Source organism: Musca vetustissima, unplaced genomic scaffold, assembly GCF_032173495.1.
Source record: "Musca vetustissima isolate MV318-11 ecotype Yass unplaced genomic scaffold, APGP_CSIRO_Mvet_v1 utg12378, whole genome shotgun sequence".
Classification (NCBI taxonomy): Eukaryota; Metazoa; Arthropoda; class Insecta; order Diptera; family Muscidae; genus Musca; species Musca vetustissima.
The window spans coordinates 19,517-44,162 of NW_026886160.1; the positions used below are offsets into that span (position 1 = coordinate 19,517).

Genomic DNA, 24,646 nt, shown 5'->3' on the forward strand with positions numbered 1-24,646 from the left:
ACTATAAAGACTACGAAGAGCTGCAGCTCGCCAATGAAAATTCCAATAACCTCTTCAGCAAGTCTGTTCGGCCCCTTATACAGCTCATAGATACTGAATAACTGAACCATCAGTTCAGCAATGTAGACTCAGACATACATCAGTCCCTCTATAGAAATTCGTTGGATCCTTAACTGTTCTATACAAGCTCACTGGACCATAAGCTATTCAATGGAGATCCCATGAACCTCTTTATCTATGGATCCAAATTTTCCTCAACTCGTTTATATTAAATCACTGAACTCTAACGTCATCTATGCTGATTCAGTGGCCCCTCAGTCCGTCTATATAAATTCTATGAAGTTTAAACCGTCCTCACACAACCTACATCTCAGTGGAGGTTCCATGAACCTCTTTATCTACCCAGTTTGATTGATAACTATATCGGTCTCCAGCTATATGGGATCCCAGCTACTTGGACTCTAGCTATATTGGACTCCAGCTATATGGGACTCCAGGGACTCAGATCATTTACATTGCATCACCGAACCCTAAGTTTGGCAATATAAACTGAGCGTTCCCTCAGACTTTGGCCCCTCATATCTATTATGCTGGGTCACAGGAGCTTTAAATACTCAATGAAGATTCAGATAACCTGATCTCTAAGGACTTCTATGCAGATTTAGAGGCCCCTCTTAAATTAGTTGACACTTAAACTGGCCTATACTGGCTCACAAAACCTTCAGCTCAGTGGAGTCTCCATAAACCTCTTCATCTACCCTGTTTGATCTATAACTACATGGGACTCCATGTCCCTCAGCTCGTTTATATTGAATCACCGAACCCTTAGTTTAGCAATAAAGACTGAGAAGTCCCCTAGACTTTGGCCCCTCAAATGTGGTATGCTGAGTCAAGGAGCTTCAAATGCTTAATTAGATTCCATGAACTGAATTCTGAGGTCATCAGTCTGCCTATATAAATTCTATGACGTTTAACTGTCCTATACAGCCTCACATGACCTTCAGCTCAGTGGAGATTCTATGAACCTCTTCATCTATCATGTTTGATCTATAACTATATGGGACTCCATGCTCATTTATATTGAATTACATAACCCTCAGTTTAGCAATATGGACTAAGCGGTCCATCAGATGTTGGCCCCTCAAATGCTGGGTCATGCTGGGTCACAGCAGCTTCAAAAGCTCAACGAAGATTCCATGTTTGATTCCTGCGTGATCCCTTATTTATTTGGGACCACATGTCGTTTATATTGTAACGCTATCCCATCAAAATATACTTAGAGGCCCCTCAGCTCACCTATATAAATTATTTTTCCCTTTAGATTCCTATACAGGCTCGTAGGATCATCAGATTCTATGGACATATGCATCTAGTCTATGTAACCCCTTATCTATATGAACCCACAGTTCCAAGGGTCGTTTAAATAGTCTGACTGGGTTCTCAGACCAATTATATATATTATCCGGCCCCATTAGGCTCATTAATATATTCTTACGTTCTAATGAGTTCGTATATACCACCTCCCTTTTAATTCCTCCTTTGTCCTGATAATTTTTAATTTTCTTAATTTTAAATTTCTTATGAAAATCATAAAACTAATTTAATATAAAACACACAGACAGACACATACAACCACACTCATTCACCCACACATTAAAAGATTTAATGTGTAAAACTTCAAGGATTAGATTTTTGTCTTCATCTTCCGAGAATTTGTTGTGAATATGAATGAAAAACAAAAAAAAAAATAAATTCTCAAATGGTAAATTTCATTTGAAAGTCACCACATTAACAACCCACAGGAACATACCAACAAAATCTATGTAGATGTCTTCTACTTCTTCCGCAGCAGCTGCTGCAGCTTCATCATCATCTTCTTTGTCTTCCTTCACATCACAACGTCTAATATGTAAAAATCTTTGAAAATCCACACAACACACACACACAATTGTCGAGGACCAAACCAATGAAGACTACTTTGTAGGGCCTACATGCAAGGCGACAAACGTAAAATGCAAAAGAGACTAAGTAATAAAAACTCAATTTTTTCTATTTGTTTCTTTTACGTTATATTTAATATCTCTATTTAAGAAATATGGTATTTTTCATTGCAAATTAATTTATTTTTTATATTTCATTACTTAACCCATTTTGCATTTTATCGTAGGCGAAAAGTAGTCTTTTCTCTCCCGAAGAAATTTACAACATAATAAAGAAATTTTTGTCCTAAGGGGGCTTTACTAGAAAACCCTGAAAATTATAATACTTTTAGAGACCTCAACAAGCTGTCGCTTCTTCCTACTCTCTTTTCCCATCGCCTCCCCACACCTCTCTCTCTCTCACTCTTCCTTGCCTTTTACGCACTCAACTGAGAACAATGAAATGTAATATTATTTCTCATATGAATATTGTTTTGTTGTTGTGATGCTACTGCCGTTGTTGTTCAACGGACCGTACCGAATCCAACCGGCCACGACCGACCGTCGTACACACACACACACACGAACTCACACACCATTAATGGAGAGCATAGAACCACTGCCGGTATGCTGTCTCAGTGATGATAGCAGAGTAGAGAAGCCATGTGGCTTCTTCATGTTTCATGGTTGTTTGCACATTTGGTTATGTGGTTGTAGTGATAGTTGAGTAGTGGTGGTGGTGATGGTGATGTTGGTAGTCGTGACGGTGGTCGGTTATACTCTCAACTTTGGTGTTAGTGGTCCTTGGCCACATAGCAATGTTCATTTTTGGTGTTTTATTGTAGACAGACCAACAAATTGCTTGTCATTGTTGCAGGTTTATTTTGGTCACAAGACAAGTCAGGTTCGACCCAGCCCATAGGAGAGGGAGGGAGTGAGGAAGGAAATAATCTCATACATATATGTGTATGTGTGTAGTTGTATCACACATCATCATCAGCACACAGAGAGTTCTTTTGTTTTTGGGGCCTATTATGGTCAGCGGTAGTAAACCATGCATGAATTAAAATAACAAACACAGAGACACACACAGGGATACCCATACATACATGGATACTAAAATACTCATAAATGAAATGAAAACAAAATACATGTAACCAAAAAGATGCCTCTACGGTTTATTTACAACATGTCTCTGGGAATGAATGACTGTTTGTTTGTATGGTTGCATGTCTGTATTTCCTTTTTGTGATAATGTTGTAAATTAAATAGACTGTAAATCGTAGCAAGGAAAAGGGGGGATTAGGGTAGGGATAGTTTTCTTTATGGAAAAAGAAGCCATAAGTTTTCATAAATTTAAAAATAATATCAAAAGTGAAAACCAGATGGGAACTTCCAGGATAAGATGGAAGGCTGATAAAATTTTAAAATATATGTATGGACAGAATGAAAGGCCCAAAATGACAGGCACAGATCCAGTGAGTCTATATGGAAGTATTGAAGTATTTATATTAAATCATTGAAACCTCAGTTCATCAATATAGACTCAGAGGACACCCACCCTATCTATATATATATGCTATGGCTCCTCAAGTGCCCCCGATAACATTTTCATACACCCCTTCATCTACTCTGTTTGTCCTCCCGTCTATATGAGACCACAGGTCCAGCAGCTCATTTATATTTAATCACTGAACCCTCAGTTCAGAAAGATAGACTCAGAGTCCACTTAATCTATAAAAATTCTATGGCTCCTCAAGTGACCTCTATAAAAAATTCCATACACATCTTCATATACTTCATCTTCATATAGCTCATCTACATAGACTCAGATGCTCCTCATATCGTCTAAATAAATTCTCTAACCAATCACATGTCCCATACTGGTTAATAGGAGCTCCATCTGATCAATGGAAATTCCATGAACATGTTCATCTAGTCTATCCAGCGCCTTATCTATATGGGTCCACAGGTCGTCCACAAATCGTTAATATTGCTGAGAGGACAGTGATTCCAGTGTTTTTATATTAAAGGGTTGAGTAGATCCATATAGTCGAGGAACAGACAAACTATATGAAGAGAACCAATGATGTAATCATCATACAGAAGTTGAAAATCTCTATATCGAAGGGTCCAGCAGGCTAAATGAAAAGGCTCTTGAAATATTTAATAATGTCTATATAAACAGATCAGCTAAAGCTGCATTCATAGAAGCTGCATTCAGAGAATCTGCGTAGAGATCAGTATCCTGCACTGACCAAATACAGGTCTGCATATACCAAGTAAGGAGCCAAAGTGTATATAGTTATAAAATTGATAGGCCATTGACTTAATACAGATTATCTAAGCCTATTTTGATGAGTTTCGAAGGCCATTATGCTTACACCGCTGAATTAGAGGGCTAGATTAAGCTCGAATACCATACACACTAGAAGGGTACACAGGTATCTTTACCTACATAAGGGATTATGAGTTCAAACATACCATACAATTCTTCCTTACCAAAAAAAGCTCATTACAAGGCCCTCTAAGATCTTGAATCAATATCGAGTCGTTTTGAAGGTCTACTATTTAAGTAAAAGGCTTGTTGAAGTCTTTCATATGCCTAGAATGACACCTGATATCTTCAATATATCATAGAATATTTTCTAAGCTACTCTATATAGACTATGGACTTAATATAGATGACGTGAGGATCTCTAAGCCTATTTCGATGAACTTCGGAGGCCATTATGCTTAAATTAGAGGGCTAGATTAAGCTCTAATACCATACACACTAGAAGTGTGCACAGATATCTTTACCTACACAAGGGATTATGAATTCAAACATACCAATACAATTTTTCCTTACCAAAAAAAGCTCATTACAAGGCCCTCTAAGATCTTGAATCAATATCGAGTCCTTTTGAAGGTCTTCTATTAAAGTAAAAGGCTTTTTGAAGTCTTTCATATACCTAGAATGACACCTGATATCTTCAATATATCATAGAAGATTTTCTAAGCTACTCTATACAAGTAGAAGACCTGCTAAGGTATTCCATGCGAGCTGGATCGCTGCTAAGGTCTTCTATGCCTGTACAAGAGATTCTGAATTCTTATTGCCAATCAAATCCTTCCTTACCAATAAAATGCCTCCATAAACGACCCTTAAAGATTTTTTGAATAAATATCGAGTCCTTTTGAAGGTCTTCTATTTAAGTAAAAGGCTTCATGAGACCTTTCATATACTCAAAATATCATCTGATATTTTCTATATTTCATAGAAGACATTCTAAGCTACTCTTTACCAATAGTAGACCTGCTAAGGTATTCCATGCTAACTGGATCGTTGGTAAGGTATCCTATGCCTGTACCAAGGGTTCTGAGTTCTTATGTACCAATAAAATTCTTCCTTACCAACAAAATACCTCCATAAATGACCCTTAAAGATTTTTTTGAATAAATATCGAGTCCATTTGAAGGCCTTCTATTTAAGTAAAAGGCTTCATGAGACTTTTCATATACCCAAAATGTCATCTGATATTTTATATATTTCATAGAAGACATTCTAAGCTACTCTATACCAATAGTAGACCTGCTAAGGTATTCCATGCGAGATGGATCGCTGTTAATGTCTTCTATGCCTGTACCAAGGGTTCTGAGTTCTTATGTACCAATAAAATTCTTCCTTACCAATAAAATACGTTCATAAATGGAGGGTCTTCTATTTAAGGCTCCTTAAAGTCTTTCATATACCTCATATACCTGTATGTCACAGAAGGCCTTCTACGGTACTCTATACAAACAGAAGACCTCTTAATGTTCCATATCCACAGAAAGACCACTGAACTTTTCCAAGTTGATAGAAGGCCTCCTGCTATTTAATATAACGTCTCCTGAAGTTTTATATATAGAAGGAAGGAATCCTGAGATAGGTGCCCATAGAACTTCCTGACGATTTCTACATCCATAGAACAATCTGTACAATTTCATGTGTCGATAGCAATCCCATTGAGGTCTTTTGTGTGAGTAAAAGGACTCGAGATGTTTGTTTCTGTATCAAGTGAAGGCATTGTAAAATCTTGAAAATCCACAGAAGTCCCTTCAAAGTTTTATCGAAATAAGTCTTCCTGAAGATATCCGTATTTATGAATGGGCCCTTGGTTCCATATATCAATAGAAGGTCTCGAGGACTTCCAAATCGATTTAATGCCTTCTAACCTAGTATGTATGAAAATAAGCGAATGGGAAATGGGAGTTACTCTATATCGGTATTAGTCGTCATGGGATATTCTCTATCAATACAAGTCCTCCAAATGACGTCTTTATTTTCAGCAAACATCTGAAAGTATTCCACGTCCGTTTTTTAGGCCTTCTGTGACAAAAAAAAAAAAAAAAAAACTCTAAAGGCGTTCTATTTTATTAGAAGGCTCCCAAGGACCTTAAATATTCATCCAAATCCTCTTAAAGGCATATGTATCGATAGACGACATAAGGCATTCTGAACTCTTCTATGTGGACAGAAATTCGTTTATATCACCAAAAGGCCTTCTGAGGTATTAGTCGTCATGGGATATTCTCTATTCATACAAGTCCTCCAAATGACGTCTTTATTTTCAGCAAACATCTGAAAGTATTCCACGTCCGTTTTTTAGGCATTCTGTGACAAAAAATACCTCAAAAGGCGTTCTATTTTGTTAGAAGGCTCCCTAGGACCTGAAATATTCATCCAAAGTCTCTTGAAGGCATATTTATCGATTCGTTTATATCACCAAAAGGCCTTCTGAAGGAGTTCACAAAAAAACACGGAATTCTTAGATTCATGGGGGAATCAAACCCAAATGTTAATTTTTAATCTAAACTTCATCCAAAGCATCTTGAAGGCATATTTATTGATAGACGACATTCGTTTATATCACCAAAATGCCTTCTGAGGTTTTCCATATCTATAGAAGACCTATAATGGTATCTCCTACATCGACACATGGCCTCTTAGGATTTTCTATCCCGAAGGAACAATTCTAACTTTCTCCGCATTCTAGAGCGCACAGCAGGCCTTAATTAGCTTATGTGTATGTCCATCTAATGTTGGACATGTGGTGGTATCATCCACCCCTCTTTTCAACCTAACCTAAATGTTCTTCGGCATCGTTTTTCGTCTTTGGAGACACCCTCTTGGAACTCCCTTCCGCTAGTCTATATTTACTATTTTCAGCCCCTCTACAAAGAATCTCTTTCGTTTGACTTTAGAGATAACCAATGGCTGGTTTCTAAGCGCTCCCTTCCTCCTGTCTATTGACACTCTCTTCCGCTCGTCTATAGACTCTATTGTCCTTTTTTCTCTTGACTAAAGGTACATTCTATCGCTCGTCTATAGAGACTAACTTTCGAATCTTGAGTAGCGTATGGATATTTTTTTCTCTTTTTTCTTATATTTCTTAGTTTTTACTTTTCTACTTACATCTTATATCCAAATGCACCGGATTACTTTCACCATCACCCTCACGATTATTACCCACACAGGTATAGATGCCACTCCGGGCTCGGCTGACATTTTGCAATACCAGACTTTGATTGGCAACAATGATGCCTTCGGTGATATTGTTTTCCAATATGTTGCCCTGCAATGGAAAGAAGAGAGACAAAAAATGGAAACATTTGAATACAAAATTGCTATAAAATATTTAAGATATTTAAATTAAATATCAAATTTAAATCTAAAATATATTTTAAGAAATTTCCTTCAGACAGTGAAACAAATTTAAAATAAATACCAAGAAAATATATTTTCTATGACTCTTAAGAGTAAGTCTTTAATTGTGGGCTTGGAAAAACATAAAAGGTATTGAATCCTCAGAAAAAATATTTGAAATTCCTCGATATCCTCATATTTCTTTTCTAAAATATATTTTCCATTATCCTTCTTAAATTTGCTTCACTGTAATTTCGTTGTTAATTTGTCTGACACTCCATTAGTTCCATTATCCTCGGCTAATCCTTGTTTATTGCTATTTAAGCAAAAATGAAATGCAATTTTAATCCTTTGTGTAAATCCTTAAACAAATTCACAATTCTTCCTTTAAATAAATTGCAATTTGATAGACGGACAGATGGATAGACAGTATCGAAAAAGAAAACACAGTTTCTGTCAACATTTTAGACATTTGACTATTTACACTTCATTTTAATGCTGCTACTGCTCTAATGGATAGCTTAAAATTTTAATTATGTCATAATTCTTTAGATGAATTTTGTGTCGACAAGCTGTCGAAGGAGCAGCGGTAAATTCATTGAATGCAAGCAGTCATAAATAAAAAATTAAATAAATTCTCTATGATGCGCAGACAATGAATAGAGGGGAGGTTTTGTATGGCTTAAAAAGGGAAACATATTCTGCGCAAGTAAAAAATCAATAAAATATGAAGTAAAATATAATTTACAAGTAAGACTGTGGGATCAAAGTCTTCAGGACATTATAAAAACGTCCTTAAGAAAATTGGTTTTTTAAGTTTTTAACGTATATCAATGTGAAACTTTGACTAACTTCGAAGAATATTATGGACTTGTAGTAGTAGCAGACCTTAAGAATATTTTTTTTTTAATTTTTGACGTATTTCGATATGAAACTATGACGTATACATTTTGACAATACTCATAGGCACACCAGTACCACATAAATGGCGTATACTTTATGACAATAGTCATACGCATAGTTGTACCATGTATGGGCACGTAAAGCATTTTATTTGTTTTTTGAAATTTCTAAATAGGAATTTTAACAAATTCTTTGTTATTTCAGACAATGAAGTATACAAAAATAGGGATATTAATTTATTTCAATTTCCTCTAAATAAATATATTTCTATTTTAATTAACCTTTACTTACATTATGACGCCAACTGACTTTATTCACCCAGGGATTCGATTTGATATTACATTCGAAAAAGACATCGATACCCTCACGCAGTGTTGAGTTCATGGAATTAGTACCCAGTTCCAGGCTAACAACGGGAATATCTGTAAAGGAAGGACATAAATATTAAAACTGCATTATTTGAAAGAATTAGAAGAAAGAATAAATTCTCAAAATTATTGAAGCCTATTATAGACCCTAGAAAATATTCAAGCCTTATGTGGCCATAGAAAATATTCTGAAAAATATCTAAGCCTTATATAGGCCCAAAAAAATTGTCAAACATTTACATGACCTAGAAGATATTCAGAAAATATTCCAGACTTATGTAGGCCCAAGAAATTATTCTAACAAATATTGTAGGCCATAGAAATTGTGCTACCAAAATATTGAAAACTGATGCAGGATATAGAAAATATTCTTAAAAATATTCAAACCTTATGTAGGCCCTAGAATATATTCATAAGCATATGAAAGCCTTATGTAGGCCTTAGAAAATATGATTAAAACTATTCAAGCCTTTGGCAGAAAATATCCTTAAAAATATTCAAGCCTTGTGTACGCCCCAGAAAATATTCTTTATCATATTTAAGCCTTAAGTAGGCCCTCGGAAATATCGTATAAAAATATTCAAGCCTTATATAGGCCATAGAAAATATCCCTAAAAATATTCAAGCCTTGTGTACGCCCCAGAAAATGTTCCTAAACATATTTAGGCCTTAGTGTAGGTCCTCGAAAATATTCTTTAACAATAGAGGTATCTGAAACTATTCTTTAATAAATCCACGCCATCTAGAAGTCCCTAAAACTATTCTTTAATAAATCCACGCCTCTTCTGGAACCCCCCACGCCTCTTTGTTCGGCCCTAAAACTATTCTTTAATAAATCCACGCCATCTAGAGGTCCCTAAAACGGTTCATTAATAAATTCACGTCATCTAGAGGTCCTAAAACTGATCTTTAATAAATCCACGCCATCTAGAGGTCCCTAAAACTATTCGTTAAAAAATCCACGACATCTAGAGGTCCCTAAAACTGCTCTTTAATAAATCCACGCCATCTAATGGTCCCTAAAATGGTTCTTTAATAAATCCACGCCATCTAGAGGTCCCTAAAACTATTCTATAATAAATCCACGCCATCTAGAGGTCCCTAAGACTATTCTTTAATAAATCCACACCATCTAGAGGTCCCTAAAACTATTATTTAATGAATCCACGTCATCTAGAGGTCCAGAAAACTAGACTTTAAAAAATCCACGCCATAAAAGGGTCCTTAAAACTGTTATTTAATAAATCCACGCCATCTAGAGGAACCTAAAACTATTCTTTAAAAAATCCACGCCATCTAGAGGTCCCGAAAGCAATTATTTAATAAATCCACGCCATCTTGAGGTTCCTAAAACAGTTCTTTAACATATCCACGATATTTAGAGGTCCAGAAAACTAGTCCTTAATAAATCCACGCCATCTACAAGTCCAGAAAACTAGTCTTTAATAAATCCACGCCATCTAGAGATCTAGAAGACTAGTCTTTAAAAAATCCACGCCTTCTATAGGCCTCTAAAAGTATTCTTTAATAAATCTACGCTTTCTATAGGCTCCTAAAAATATACTTTAATAAGTCGACGCCTTCTATATACCCCTAAAAATATTCTTTAATAAATCTACGCTTTCTATAGGCTCTTAAAAATATACTTTAATAAATCTACGACTTCTATAGATCCCTAAAAATATTCTTTAATTAATCGACAGCTTCTATTGGCCCCTAAAAATATTCTTTAATTAAATCTACGCCTTCTATAGGTCCCTATGAAAATATTTTTTTATAAGTCCACGACCCAAACAATATTTTTTTAAAAATCGACGCCTTATAGCACCTGAGCAAATATTATTTAAAAATCATGGGACCTATGTGACCTATGAATTATTCTTTAAGAAATTCTCGCCTTTTATATGTCCCTATTACTCTTTAAAAAAGAACGCCTTAATTCATCTTTAAGAAAAGTGTTCTCTGTTGCTCATTTAAATTCCATTTAAAAAATTGAGTCCAAACCGGAAATTCGAATCGTAATCAACTGGTTTTTGACCCTAATCCATCACTTCATTGATGTCCTATTTTAATTCCCCCCCTCATGATGTTCTAACACAGAAACGAAACAAAAATCAGACTTTATTAGAAAACCTTTCGTTAATCTCTTTTAGACATTTCTTTTATTAAGAAATTAAACGGCCCCAACTCTCAACACAATTTTTGTAAACTTTTTTTCAAAAGGAAAATAACTTAATAAATGTATAACAAAAAAAAAAGGACCTAAAAATCCCTCACCACAATTTTTTGTTTTTTTCTCACTCTTCGCTAAATAATGCAAAGTAAGCAACAGCAGCAACAACAACAGCAGAAGCAAAAAATGCCAGCCACTTATCATAATTTACACTTTGATGTTTTATTTATTTAGTGTAAAAATGAAGTGGCTTGGATCCAGTTTTGCTGCTGCTGTTGTTGTTGCATTACTCTCTCTCTCCCCTCCCTTTTAAATACTTTTTAGCTAGCAGTTTATTTATTTAGCATTTTTTGTCCGGCTAAACAAAGAAAAAAAAAAACAACACAAAACTTTCTTTGAGTATTATGACTGCGGAAAAAAGGTAGCCTCAAAGAATTGATAAAGGATATATCATCCTAACTTGCAGGATACTTGAAGATAGCCGAATAAAAAAACAACGCAAAACAAAACGCTTTTGTTGTAAATTTTGACAAAAAAAAAGTTTGTTGTTTTTAATTTTTTTTTCTCTCAAAGGCAACAATTTGCAAGTATAATTTTTCGGTAGAAGGTAAATACTTCGAAAGTGGCAGGTAATTGAGTGAAACTTATCGGTGAAAGTAATTTATTAAGTATTTAAATTGTAAAAACACAGGATAATAACAATAAATTTGAAAAAATGGGTTTTGTTAGGTATTTTATGAAGTTAAAGTTGATATGGTGGCGTATAAGTAATGACACTATGTACACGCACCGATGTACCTCGTGGAAATATATGGTGGTGGAGATAAAAAGGAATGTTTATTGCGGGGATTTTTTAAAGCATATCTTAAGGGACCTCTAGAGGCAGATGTGTTACAAGTAAATTATTAGGAACATTTAGAAGGCGTGGATTTATTAAAGAATATTTTTCAGTGACCTCTAGAAGGCGTGGATTTATTAAAGAATATTTTCAACGACCTCTAGAAGGCGTGGATTTATTAAAGAATATTTTCAAAGACCTCTAGAAGGCGTGGATTTATTAAAGAATATTTTCAAAGACCTCTAGAAGGCGTGGATTTATTAAGGAATACTTTTAGGTACCTCTAGAAGGCATGGATTTATTAAAGAATATTTCTCAAGGGCCAACTGAGGCGTGGATTTATTAAAGAATATTTTTAGGGGTCTATAACAGGCGTGGATTTATTAAAGAATATTTTTAGGGGTCTATAACAGGCGTGGATTTATTAAAGAATATTTTTAGGGGTCTATAACAGGCGTGGATTTATTAAAGAATATTTTTAAAGGGCCAACTGAGGCGTGGATTTATTAAGAATATTTTTCAAGGGCCAACTGAGGCGTGGATTTATTAAAGAATATTTTTAAGGGCCAACTGAGGCGTGGATTTATTAAAGAATATTTTTAAAGGGCCAACTGAGGCGTGGATTTATTAAAGAATATTTTTAAGGGCCAACTGAGGCATGGATTTATTAAAGAATATTTTTCAAGGGCCAACTGAGGCATGGATTTATTAAAGAATATTTTTTTTGGGTCTCTAGAAGCCCTGGATTTATTAAAAAATATTTTTAAGGACCTCTACAACTCGTTGAGGACATCACCAAGGCTTGGATTTATTAAAAAATATATTTAAGGACCTCTACAACTCGTTGAGGACCTCACCAAGGCGTGGATTTATTAAAAAATATTTTTAAAGGACCTCTACAACTCGTTGAGGACCTCATCAAAGCGCGGATTTATTAAAAAATATTTTAAGGACCTCTACAACACGTTGAGGACCTTGCCAATGCGTGGATTTATTAAAAAATATGTTTAAGGACCTCTACAACTCGTTGAGGACCTCACCAAGGCGTGGATTTATTAAAAAATAGTTTTAAAGGACCTCTGCAACTCGTTGAGGACCTCACCAAGGCGTGGATTTATTAAAAAATATTTTTAAGGACCTCTACAACTCGTTGAGGACCTCACCAAGGCGTGGATTTATTAAAAAAAAAAGTTTTAAAGGACCTCTACAACTCGTTGAGGACCTCACCAAGGCGTGGATTTATTAAAAAATAGTTTTAAAGGACCTCTACAACTCGTTGAGGACCTCACCAAGGCGTGGATTTATTAAAAAATAGTTTTAAAGGACCTCTACAACTCGTTGAGGACCTCACCAAGGCGTGGATTTATTACAAAATAGTTTTAAAGGACCTCTACAACTCGTTGAGGACCTCAACAAGGAGCGGATGTTTAAAGAATATTTTTCGGGGACCTATATAAGGCGTACATTTTTAAATACTATTTTTCAGAACCCTATATTAGACGTACATTTTTAAAGAATATTTTTCAGGGTCCTATATAAGGCGTACATTTTTAAATAATATTTTTCAGGAACCTATATTAGACGTACATTTTTAAAGAATATTTCCTGCAGGACCCTATATTAGACGTAAATTTTTAAAGAATATTTTTTCTTAACCTATCCTTGCAAAGGTTCTCAGCATTCGTACTTCTCGTGTGTAATTTGTTTGCTGTCTTTCAGTGCGTATAAGTAACGTCACCACGTATACGTTCACGTATTTTATTTTTGAAATATCTCTTTCTTAACTGTCATTTTTTGTGAATATATTTTCTTAATATTAAAAAAAAAATTCCTTTCTCCCTCCTCATCCCACCTAATGACTATATATAGAAAAAAAGTCACTCTTAAGATATAAATATGTTTGGAATTAAAACAAGCTATCTAATTACAACATTACGTTCACCGGGGCTACAGTAGCAAAAAATGAAAAAAAATAAACCCCATAAATTATGTATGCAGTAGCTGAAGCTAAATATACGTACGTATGTCTGGCCTACATATGCTGCTACCCGTATTAACAATTTATGTTCGCTTTGCCATATTGCAAAGCCAATCAACGCCAGAGACATGCAGACAGACAGATACACACACATACACAATGGCAAAGGATCAAGGATTTACGGATAACTTACACAGGCACATAGCTCATTCCACTTCACATCACTGACTTCGAGTAGATATTAAAATAGCAAACATTGACAGAAGGCACTTAATAAATAAAACAAAGAAAGCTTTTCTTTTGTCAGGATTCAAGGACACTAAACAATAGGGAACAAAAACGAGAGATAGAGATGTGAAACGGGAAAAACAACAAATATTTCAAGGTAAAGATTTAATAATGAGCAAAGTTACGGCAGGCGGCAACGCATGCCAAAGAGATTAGTCAGGGAGTGGGGGCGATGAGGAATTCGTTGGAATGATTCAGGAAAACAGGAGCAGAAAAAAAAAACCTGAAGATAAATGCCAAATACTTGTCTGCACATGTCGGCAAATGAGATTAAGCTGAACACGAGGAATTATAAGAACAACAACAATCAAGCGAAGAATACACGGGAAAACTCTACAACATGATTTACATTGAATCGTATTGGAAGTTTGTTACAGTTCAGTGCTGCGGGGAAATCATGCAAGTTCATGGTAATCAGTTGATCCTGATGAGAGGTATATATTACCAGGCATATTTCTAAGAGGCGAGGGATGGTTGTTAGGTTATGAGGAAATAATATTGCATATGTCTGCGAGGAGGCTTAATACATGTAAGTAATTTTTATTTAGGAATCCTAGGCGTATAAGCAGCGTCGTTATGTATACGCCATATGGTCTCCACATAAGAAATATGCTTAAGATCTTCCTTACGGTAGCCACGAGTTGAACAGGAGAGCTTTGGGCAATTCAGGCTAATAATTGGCAGATGAGACAAACCAGGTCGACCTATGGATATGATAGTGATTAAATTTTTTAGCACTTGAAGCCTTGGAAATAATGTGTTACATAGAGCTCTGAGGTGATCGGGCGAACACTATGTGTGAGTTTCGCACTGATCTTTTTATACACAGAAAAATTGAAATCTTAGTAATCTACCGAACCGTTTGGGGCCCCAATAAAATTTTATCAATGTAGGCAGCTATTGAACAATATGTTGAACTATGAAAGTGCTAGGTGAACTGTAATCAGTTGATCCTGATGAAAGGAAGGGTTATGAGGTAATAATATTACATATGACAAGCATGATCTCTTTAGTATGCCCATAATTTTTATTTAGGGACCCTGGGCGTATAAGTAGCGTCGTTATGTATACGCCATATGGTCTGCACTTAAGAAATATGCTTAGGATCTTCGTTAGGGTAGCCACGTGTTGAACTGGAGAAATTTAAGCGATTTAAGCTAATAATTGACACAATGAAAATAATGTGCTACCTAGAGCTATGCAGGAAATTTGATGGGCAAGTGCCTTTTCGTATGCCAGTAATTTTTATATAGGAACCTTAGGCGTATAAGTAGCGTCGTTATTTATACGCAATAATGTTCCCCACATAAAAACAGCTTAAGATCTAATTTACGACAGCCATAGGCTTAATTTGGGGACTCCTAAGGGATTCAGTAAACAATTGATAAGAGAGACAAACCAGAGTGACCTATGGATTCAATAGTAGGTCGATGTTAACCAAAATTACCCCGGGAAACCATGAGGTTCCAAAGTGAGTTGGTCAACATTGGTATCAGATATTTAAAGAACTATTGAGCTGCCTAGGATCTGCTTTTATTGTTGAAGAGAGGAGCCTTGGGTACTTTAAAAAACATATGATGTTAGGTACAATCCAAAAATAGACTTACGAATCTATAGGGAATGGATGTTTTCAAAATTAGATAATAAAACCATGATTTCCCAAGATGAGCTAGTCAACAAATGGATTCGTCGCGGACATATGAAGCGCTATTGGACCTCCGTTCATGTGTTGAACTGCTGGTGATCTAAGGAATAGTTTGTAAACCAGCGAACAGCGTTGTAATAGCTAACACCCGGTGAGATTGTCAACAAATGAATTGGTGGCGGATATCTGAAGAACTATTGAACATCTGTTGTTGTATTGAACTGCTTATGACATAAGGACCTAAGTTGGTGCGCCAGTAACTACTAAGTAGACAGTGGACTACAATTGATCTACTGAATAACTTCTGAGCTAATGAAGCTCATAGTGAACTCGATAATTGCTAGTGAAACATTAGTGAACTAGGGATCAACAGGTTGAACGGACTCCAAGTTAGGGAACTGCTGGAAAACTCTTGAACTACTGACGAGCGAATGGAAAACTTATGAGCTAGTGTTCATCTGATGATCCAGTGATCTGGTGGCGATCTACTGAAAGCAAATTTACAACGAGGTATCTAGTGAACACCAGGTGAGGTAGTGAATACTGATGAGCTATTACATTGAGTTACTGAACTACCGCTGCTTATAGACAGATAGAAAACTATTGAGCACCTGATGCTCTCGAGAATAGCTAGAGGACTACTTATACTCTAGTGAAAAATAGGTCAGCTAGTGAACAGCTGGTGAGCTAGTGAACAGCTGGCGAGCAAGTGAACAGCTGGCGAGCTCTTGAACTAGTGAACAAATATTGAGCTATTGAACATCTAGTGAGCTCATAAAAAGTTGGTGAGCTATTCCTACTTCTGGTTAGTAAGGTAATAACTAGTGAGCTAGTGAACATCTGGTGAGGTGCTGAACAGCTGGTGAGCTAGTGAACAGATGGTGAGTTCGAGAACAGTTGATGGGCTAGGGAAAAGCTTGTGAGCTAGTGAAGAATAGATAATATATTGAAAAGCTGCTGAGCTGCGGAAGTGCTGATCTTGTGAACCATTGATATGCTAGTTAACAGAAAATAATTTCGAGAGCAATTGATGAACTATAGAAAAACTGAGGGACTATTGAGCAGATGTTGAACAAGTGAACAGCTGATGAGCTAGGGAATATCTGCTAAGTTAGTGAACAACTGGGGAGCTAGTGAAGGGCCAATAGAGAGGAAGGACACTAGAGAACATCTATGGAACAAGTGAAGACCTGCTAAGCTATTGAAGTGCTTGTAAGAAAGAGAATAGCAGATCAGACAAGGGACAACAAACTTAGTAATCATCAGGTGAACCATTGGTGAGCTAGTGAATAGAAAATGAGTTCGATAACAGCTGATGAGGTATTGATCATCAGGTGAATTTATAAAAAGCTAGTGAACTCATAATTAGCCTAGGGGACACCTGGTGACCCACAAAGCTACTAGTGAGTAAGAGAATAGCTGATCAGCCAATGGACAGCTAGAAGCTTAGTGTGCATTTCGTGAACTCGAGATTGCTTTTAAAAATGTCAATGGGTATGAAAACGACTGATGAACTAGTGAACAACTGGTTAGCCAGTGAACAGCTGAAGAATTCCTAAACTGCTAGTGAAGTACTGACTAGCAGATGAGTTATGGGGCAGCAAGAAACATAGTGAACTTGTTAGCTACTCGTGAGCTAGTAAACAACCGTAGACCCTGACCTGCAGTGAATAAGAGAATGTTTATTTAAATAATGAGCAGCTAAAAACATAGTGAGCACCTAGTGAACTTGAGAAAAACTATTGGATCATTGGCGATCTTTTGAACAGCAAGTAAGATCAAGAACATCTGATGAGCTCGTGAACAACTGGATGAGCTAATTAATAGTATGAATATGTGATCAGGTACAGAATGGCTGGTGAACGGCTGATGAACTAGTGAACTGGGGGTGAGCTAGAGAATTTCTGGTGAATTTGTGAACTACTGATAAACTAGTAAACTGCTGGTAATCTAGTGAAGTGTTAATGAACTATTGAATAGTTAATTACCTAATAGATGGCTATGAGCCTAGTGATCATCTTCTGAGCTATTGAACATGAACATCAGGTACAGAATGGCTAGTGAACGGCTAATGAGCTAGTGAACTGTGGGTGAGCTAGAGAATTTCTGGTGAATTAGTGAACTACTGATAAACTAGTAAACTGCTGGTAATCTAGTGAAGTGTTAATGAACTATTGAATAGTTAATTACCCAATGGATGGCTATGAGCCTAGTGATCATCTTCTGAGCTATTGAACATGTTATGAGCTAGTACCTAGCTGTTTATCTGATGGCCAGCTAGGGCCTAGTCCACGCTAAAGAGGCACTGGAATAGTTGATGACCTAGTGAACCATTATTAAAGTTTGTGAACAACAACAGACGAGCTATTGAAAATGTAATGAACTTTTGAACACTTCGTGGCATAGTGAACAGCTGATGAACCTTTGCATATAACAACACCTGATAAACACGAGAATAGCCAGTGTCCTAGTGAACCATTAATGAAGTAATGAGCAACTTGTGAGCTGACAAGTTCATCACACGAGCTACTGGAACCCTAATGAACCTGTGAATATCCTGTGAACTACGTAAGAGCTGATAAACCTGTGAATAGCTGGCAGAACCAGTAAACAGCTGATGAACCGGTAAACAGATAATGAACCAGAAAGAAACTGATGAACCTGCGAATAATTTTATTTTAAAATAGATAATTAGTTCGAGACGTATATATTAACAAAATCTACGCCATATGAAGGTCTCTGAAATTGCTCTCTAAAGAATAAAGGCTTCTCTGAGTCCTTTATTTTGGTTAATTGCCCTAATTATTATAACCCTCTCTTAATACCTCTTAATTTCCGATTCATTCATTTTCCTTTATGCCCTTTGCACATTCATTACAATTTAATTGTAAATGTATGTATATACATATGTGTAAGTATATACATATTGGATTCGCTTGACTTGACAGATATCACCTCCTACGCTTTGTACGATTACCTGTATGTGTAAATGTTACCAACCTTGGCGGAACGCGTCTGTGTATGAATGTTTTTTCTTCTGATAAATGATGTTGATGATGAGTATAATAATTACATTGCCGTGACGAAGCGAGAATGGGTGTGGAGTGTGTGTGGTAAAATTGCCGAATAATACGTAATTTTAAGTTAAGTTAATTGTCTATGTGTGTGTCTGTCTGCCAGTATGCTTGTCTGTCTCTCTCTCTGTGTCTTAGTAAGCATTTGTCGGGAATTGAAAATAATTATTCTTTACTTCAGGGTTGAGAGGAATCATTGGTTTTTCGAGATTTCTTTTGTGTAATTGTATGGAAGTAGAATAAGCGGAAATGCCAAAAAGGATAAATAGACAATAGATATATCTCTGCGATTGACATCTAGATGGATGGAATCGTTCTATGACGATAAGGAGGTAATTAGGTTAAGGGGTTAACTATGCTAAGGGGTTAAAAGGATAATCATTAGATAAAAATATACCTTTCATTATCAGGAAAACGTGAATTGGCAAAAAATGAAATGATTGAGGGACTAAGGTGCGTATACGTGTTGTCGGTATGTATACGCCAGGTGGACCATAAATTGAAAATACACTTTAAAAGGTAATTTGGTGGAAAAATTCACGGTTTCCGGTTAAATACTTTTTCAATCGCCAACAACTGAAATTTCTGGGTAGGGAGTTTTTGACCAACAGTCTAAAAAAAATAATACACGAGTTCTAGAAAAAAAAATATTTCAAATAATCATGATATCGAAACCTGACGCGGATTGTGGTAAGAAACCAACTAACTGTAAGGACAAAACTGAGAAACTTGATTTATTTTTTTTTAGACTATGTGACTAACTAAAATAACCCCTTACAGTTTGCTGGAAAATTTCACATTATTTGTCATTCCAAATCCCTACCTCCTTGTACACCCTGTTTTTCTCTCTGTGCTGAACTGAAATATTCCCACACATTATTTTCACTCTGACAATGAAGTTCAACGTTAAATATTTTATATCCGTTTTTTTTTCTTGCACATCAACATAAAGGGCATATTTAATTGATTTGTTTGTTTAACCCACATCCACACACACACACATACGAATACAAAAATATATTCTCATGGCAAACTGAGTGACACACATCACATTACAATTCTTTTAATTAATCCATAATTTATATGGAATGATATGGAAATGACATGACAAGGGTGGGGAAAGGGTATAAATAAAATGACGAGAGTGGTGGAAATGATAAATGTATGACAAATAAATTGAATATCTGATTACCATAAATTTTTGTAATGGATATAAGCGGTAATTATTTATGGTGGGATGGGGAAATACGGCACTTTAAAAATATTTTTATACCCTTCACCACTCTATGGTACAGGGTATTATGTCTTGGTGCATATGTTTGTAACAGGCAAAAGGATAGATAGACACATGGTTCCTTTTGAGAATATACATAGAACGACTTTCTGAGTCGATTTATGCATGTCCGTACATACGTCTGTCTGTCGATGCTAAATTGTAAACAACGTACAGGTCGCATTTATAATCCAAATTGGATGAAATTTGGCATAGGTCATTTATTTGGCCCAAGGACGAACCCTATTGAAATTGGGAAAAATCGGTTCAGATTTAGATATAGCTCCCATATATATTTTTGTCCGATTTAATGTAAACGGTCCGTATATATCTTTCGATTTGCACGAAATTTGGTACACCGTAATGAATTGGGTCTAGAATGATGTGTGTCAAGTTTCCTGAAAATCGGTTCAGATTTGGAAATAGCTCCAATATATATTTTCGTCCGATTTAAGGTAGATGGTGTACCAAAGTCCCTCTATATATTTCGATTTGTACGAAATTTGTTACAGCGTAATGAATTAGGCCTAGAATAATGTGTGTTAAATTTCGTGAGAATCGGTTAAGATTTATATATAGCTCTCATACATATATTTTCGTCCGATTTAATGTAAATGGTGCACCAAAGTCCCTATATATCTTTCGATATAGTGTGTTAAGTTTCTAGAAGGATGTGTGTTAAGTTTCATGAAAATCGGTTCAGATTTGGATATAGCTCCCATATATATTTTCGTTCGATTTTATGTAAATGGTGTACAAAAGTCCCTATATATCTTTCAATTTGCACGAAATTTGGCACAGAGTAATGAATTAGGTCTAGAATGATGTGTGTGAAGTTTCCTGAAAATCGGTTCATATTTGGAAACAGCTCCCATATATATATTCGTCCGATTTTCGGTAAGTAGTGCCCCAAATCCCTTTGTATCATTCGATTTGCACGAAATTTCAAAAAGCGTGCTGAATTAAGCCTAGAACGATGTGTGTTAAATTTCGTAAAAATCATTTGAGATTTAAATGTAGCTCCCATATATATTTTCGTCCGATTTTAGGTAAATAGCGCACCAAAGTCCCTTTATATCGTTCGATTTGCACGAAATTTGGCATAGCGTACTGAATTGAGTCTAGAATGATGAGTGATGAGTTTCGGGAAAATCGGTTGAGATTTCGACATATCTCTCATATATATTTTCGTCCGATTTTATGTAAATGGTGCACCAAGGACCCTATAGATATCCTTCGGGAGGGGACATAGACATGCAATTGTTAGGATACATATGTACACTATACCCAAAGTGGTGAAGGGTATCATATAGTGGGCCCAGTCCGACTTTACTACTTTCCTTACAGGTTTTTTATTAAATCTATGTCTTATACAGGCCCGTAAAAATATTTTTTAACCAGTGAGCGGAGCAGTATAGTCGGGCGTGGCCGACCATACGATACCCTACACAACTGCCACGAAACTCTATCTTTCTGTGGATGTTTATTTCGAACTTGGACAATATATTTGCTCCCTCTAGCCCAATTAGAGGTCAACAGCATCTGATATATTTTCCGAACATTACTATTCATATTCAGTACAGATTCCTTTCACCGTGGGTTTGTTGTGATTTTCGGCCTTTTTATTGGCATCGACACAAAAAAAAAAAAAAAAAAAAAAGAAAAAAAATTACTATTCGGCCCACTTCATCCCATAATTATCATCTGATCATCACCGAAAGTTATAGGCGTTGTCCTTGACCATAACTGGAACCTCATGGAAAATTTCAAATCGATCAGCGCTATATTTCCGCCCTCTAGTGTGGTAATGGGTTACTAAATTATATCTGAGTAGGTAAGCACCTGTTAATATTTAAGCGTAACTCCCACATCCGAGTACATACAACTATATAATTTGTATCAATTTAAAGGTCAACCACTCCTCTGGGATATATTATCAAATTTTCGGGTCTATGTCCTTCATGGGCAAATATGACCCGCTAAATATTGACCGATCGTTATCATAGAATAGAACATAGACCGATCGTTACGCCATAGAATACAAATTTTGTAATTTTTCACACAAAAGTCTGGGTCAATTTGACCCGCTAAATATTGGCCGATCTTTATCAAAATAGGCAGGTTTATTCTTTGGCCCGATATTCTTCTCCGTGAAGTTTGGGCCATAATTGCGGCCTCTAGAGAAACCACAAAAACCGACAAAAATTAAGATTTGGTCCATTTCATCCCCTAAATATTAAACGATCTTTACCAACAACAATAGGGGTCTTCATTGGGCCGAACCCTTCCTACATGCAAAATTTCGTGAAAATTGGTCCATAACTGTGGCCTGTATCGTGTTTACGAATTATAATGGACAGACGGAAGGATGGACAGACACATATGTCTAGATCGACTCAGCTAGTCGAGGTATGATGATCGGTATACTTAAAGTTGGGTCTAGGACAAATATTTCGCGGCGTTACAAACTCTTGGGGCTGCACAAAACTATAATACCCTGACAACATAGTGCGTAGGGTGTAATAAATCTATGCCTTATACAGGCTTTTAAAAAATATTTTAATAAATCTATGCCTTATATAGATCATTAAAAATAATTTTTAATAAATCTACGCCTTACATAGGTCTTTAAAAATAGTTTTTTATAAAGGTTCTTAAAAACAATTTTTTAATAAATCTACGCTTTATAAAGATCTTTAAGTAGCCCAGAACTTCTTTTGGTCCTTGAAAATATAGTTTTTATTCTATGTCTCCCATGGAATCTATTTCGGATTCCCTGTCGTATAAGTATTGTCATAAATTATACGCCCTACTGGCCTCCTCTCATTAAAATTAATTTTTGTTTTGCTGGTTTTCCTCCCTTTTATCTTTCATTTTTTTCCTATCATCTCATTTAAATAGCCTCAATAGCCAATTTCCCCCTGCTAAGTAGGGAAACTTAATCAACTGGACATTTATTATTCCACTACTTTAGTTATCCTTGCGGCTTCCTTTCTAAATAGCTTTACATTTTTCATTTCCTTAGACCCACGGGCGATTGCAACTATCAATTGTGAGTAATGCAAAATCAAATCGTCCCCCCTCCCAAAAAACTATAGCCACTTAAAACAAAAGGAAAGAGAGAATGAGGAAGTAGAAAAAAAAAAGAAAATGAATAACGATACTTACGATAAATATCCAATTTCCAGCCATCTTCCATGCCCGATTCGGGTATCATACTCTGTTCGGCACGACAGGATAAATATTTGCCACGGTCATCAATTGTGGGTGTAAAGGTTAATATTGATGTGGTCATATTACCATCGGGATTAGCCTGTTAAAACAATCAGACAATGAGAACGAGAGACAAACACACAGAGATACAAAATTAATTAGAATGACAGTGTGAGTGGTAAGGATAACAGACAACAACAACAAAAATAAGACCGCAGGCTAAAGTGGTTTTGTGTGTGATATTTTGCTTAAATATAAATATGTTTGTTTTTGGGAGGATACGAAAAAGATGAGCGAGGGAGGATGAGGAAGGGAACATGGATTGAAATCAAACCACCAAGAATGCAAACAAAATTTTTTATACGGAAGGAAAACCAAAAAAACGAAAACGTTACGGAAGAAAAACATGATAAAAAAATGATAAAAGAAAACGAGAGGAAAAAACCGAAACCGAAATGAAGTGGAGCTGAGATTGGCTTGATTTAACTTTTGAATGAAACATGTGATATTTATCTAAATGTGAATCTACGTAGATCTATCCATAAAGTATGTAAATCGACTTCAAACAAATATAAATAGGTCACCCGTTGGGCTATGTCTGTACTTCTAGAAAACTACATAATTCTATGCTCAATTTTGTACGTTGTGCAAAATTTGATGTCAAACTGACTAACATGAGGAGTTTGAGGCCCAATTTACTTGATATCGGGCCAAATATTAAGCGATTTCACAGGATACGTTATACTAATTTCAGAACGTTTTGTTCCTATTGGTTCCTTGGTGCGTCAAGTACTTAAAATCAATCTTTAATAAAAGGGAGCTATATCTAAATGTGGACCGATTTTCACGAAACAACGCAGACATCAATCTAGGCTCAATTCAGTACGTTATGCCAAATTTCGTGCAAATCGAAAGATATATAGGACTTTGGGGTACCATTTACATGAAATCGGACGAAACTATATATGGGAGCTATATCTAAATCTGGACCGATTTTCACGAACCTTTACATACATCATTCTAGACCTAAATGATTAGTCTCTACCAAATTTCGTGCAAATCGAAAGATATATAGGGACTTTGGGGCACCATTTACATGAAATCGGACGAAACTATAAGTGGGAGCTATATAGAAATCTGGACTGATTTTCATAAAACTTGGCAGACATCCTTCTAGGCTCAATTAAGTACGTTATGCCAAATTTCGTGCAAATCGAAAGATATATAGGGATTTTGGGGCACCATTTACATGAAATCGGACGAACCTATATAGGCAGACATCACTCTAGGCTTAATTTACGTT

At 35.9% G+C, this 24,646-nt stretch overlaps 1 protein-coding gene across 1 annotated transcript in view; it reads right to left on the bottom strand.

Moving 5' to 3' along the window:
* The window catches only part of LOC133333626 (hemicentin-1-like), a gene marked incomplete at both ends in the record, with an annotated part of 62,472 nt that overhangs the window by 14,170 nt on the left and 23,656 nt on the right, over window positions 1-24,646 (bottom strand). The window contains 3 exons of the mRNA XM_061541932.1: window positions 7,360-7,519; window positions 8,785-8,915; window positions 23,299-23,443. Coding sequence (XP_061397916.1) covers window positions 7,360-7,519; window positions 8,785-8,915; window positions 23,299-23,443 — 436 coding nt within the window. The remainder of the gene's footprint in view (window positions 1-7,359; window positions 7,520-8,784; window positions 8,916-23,298; window positions 23,444-24,646) is intronic.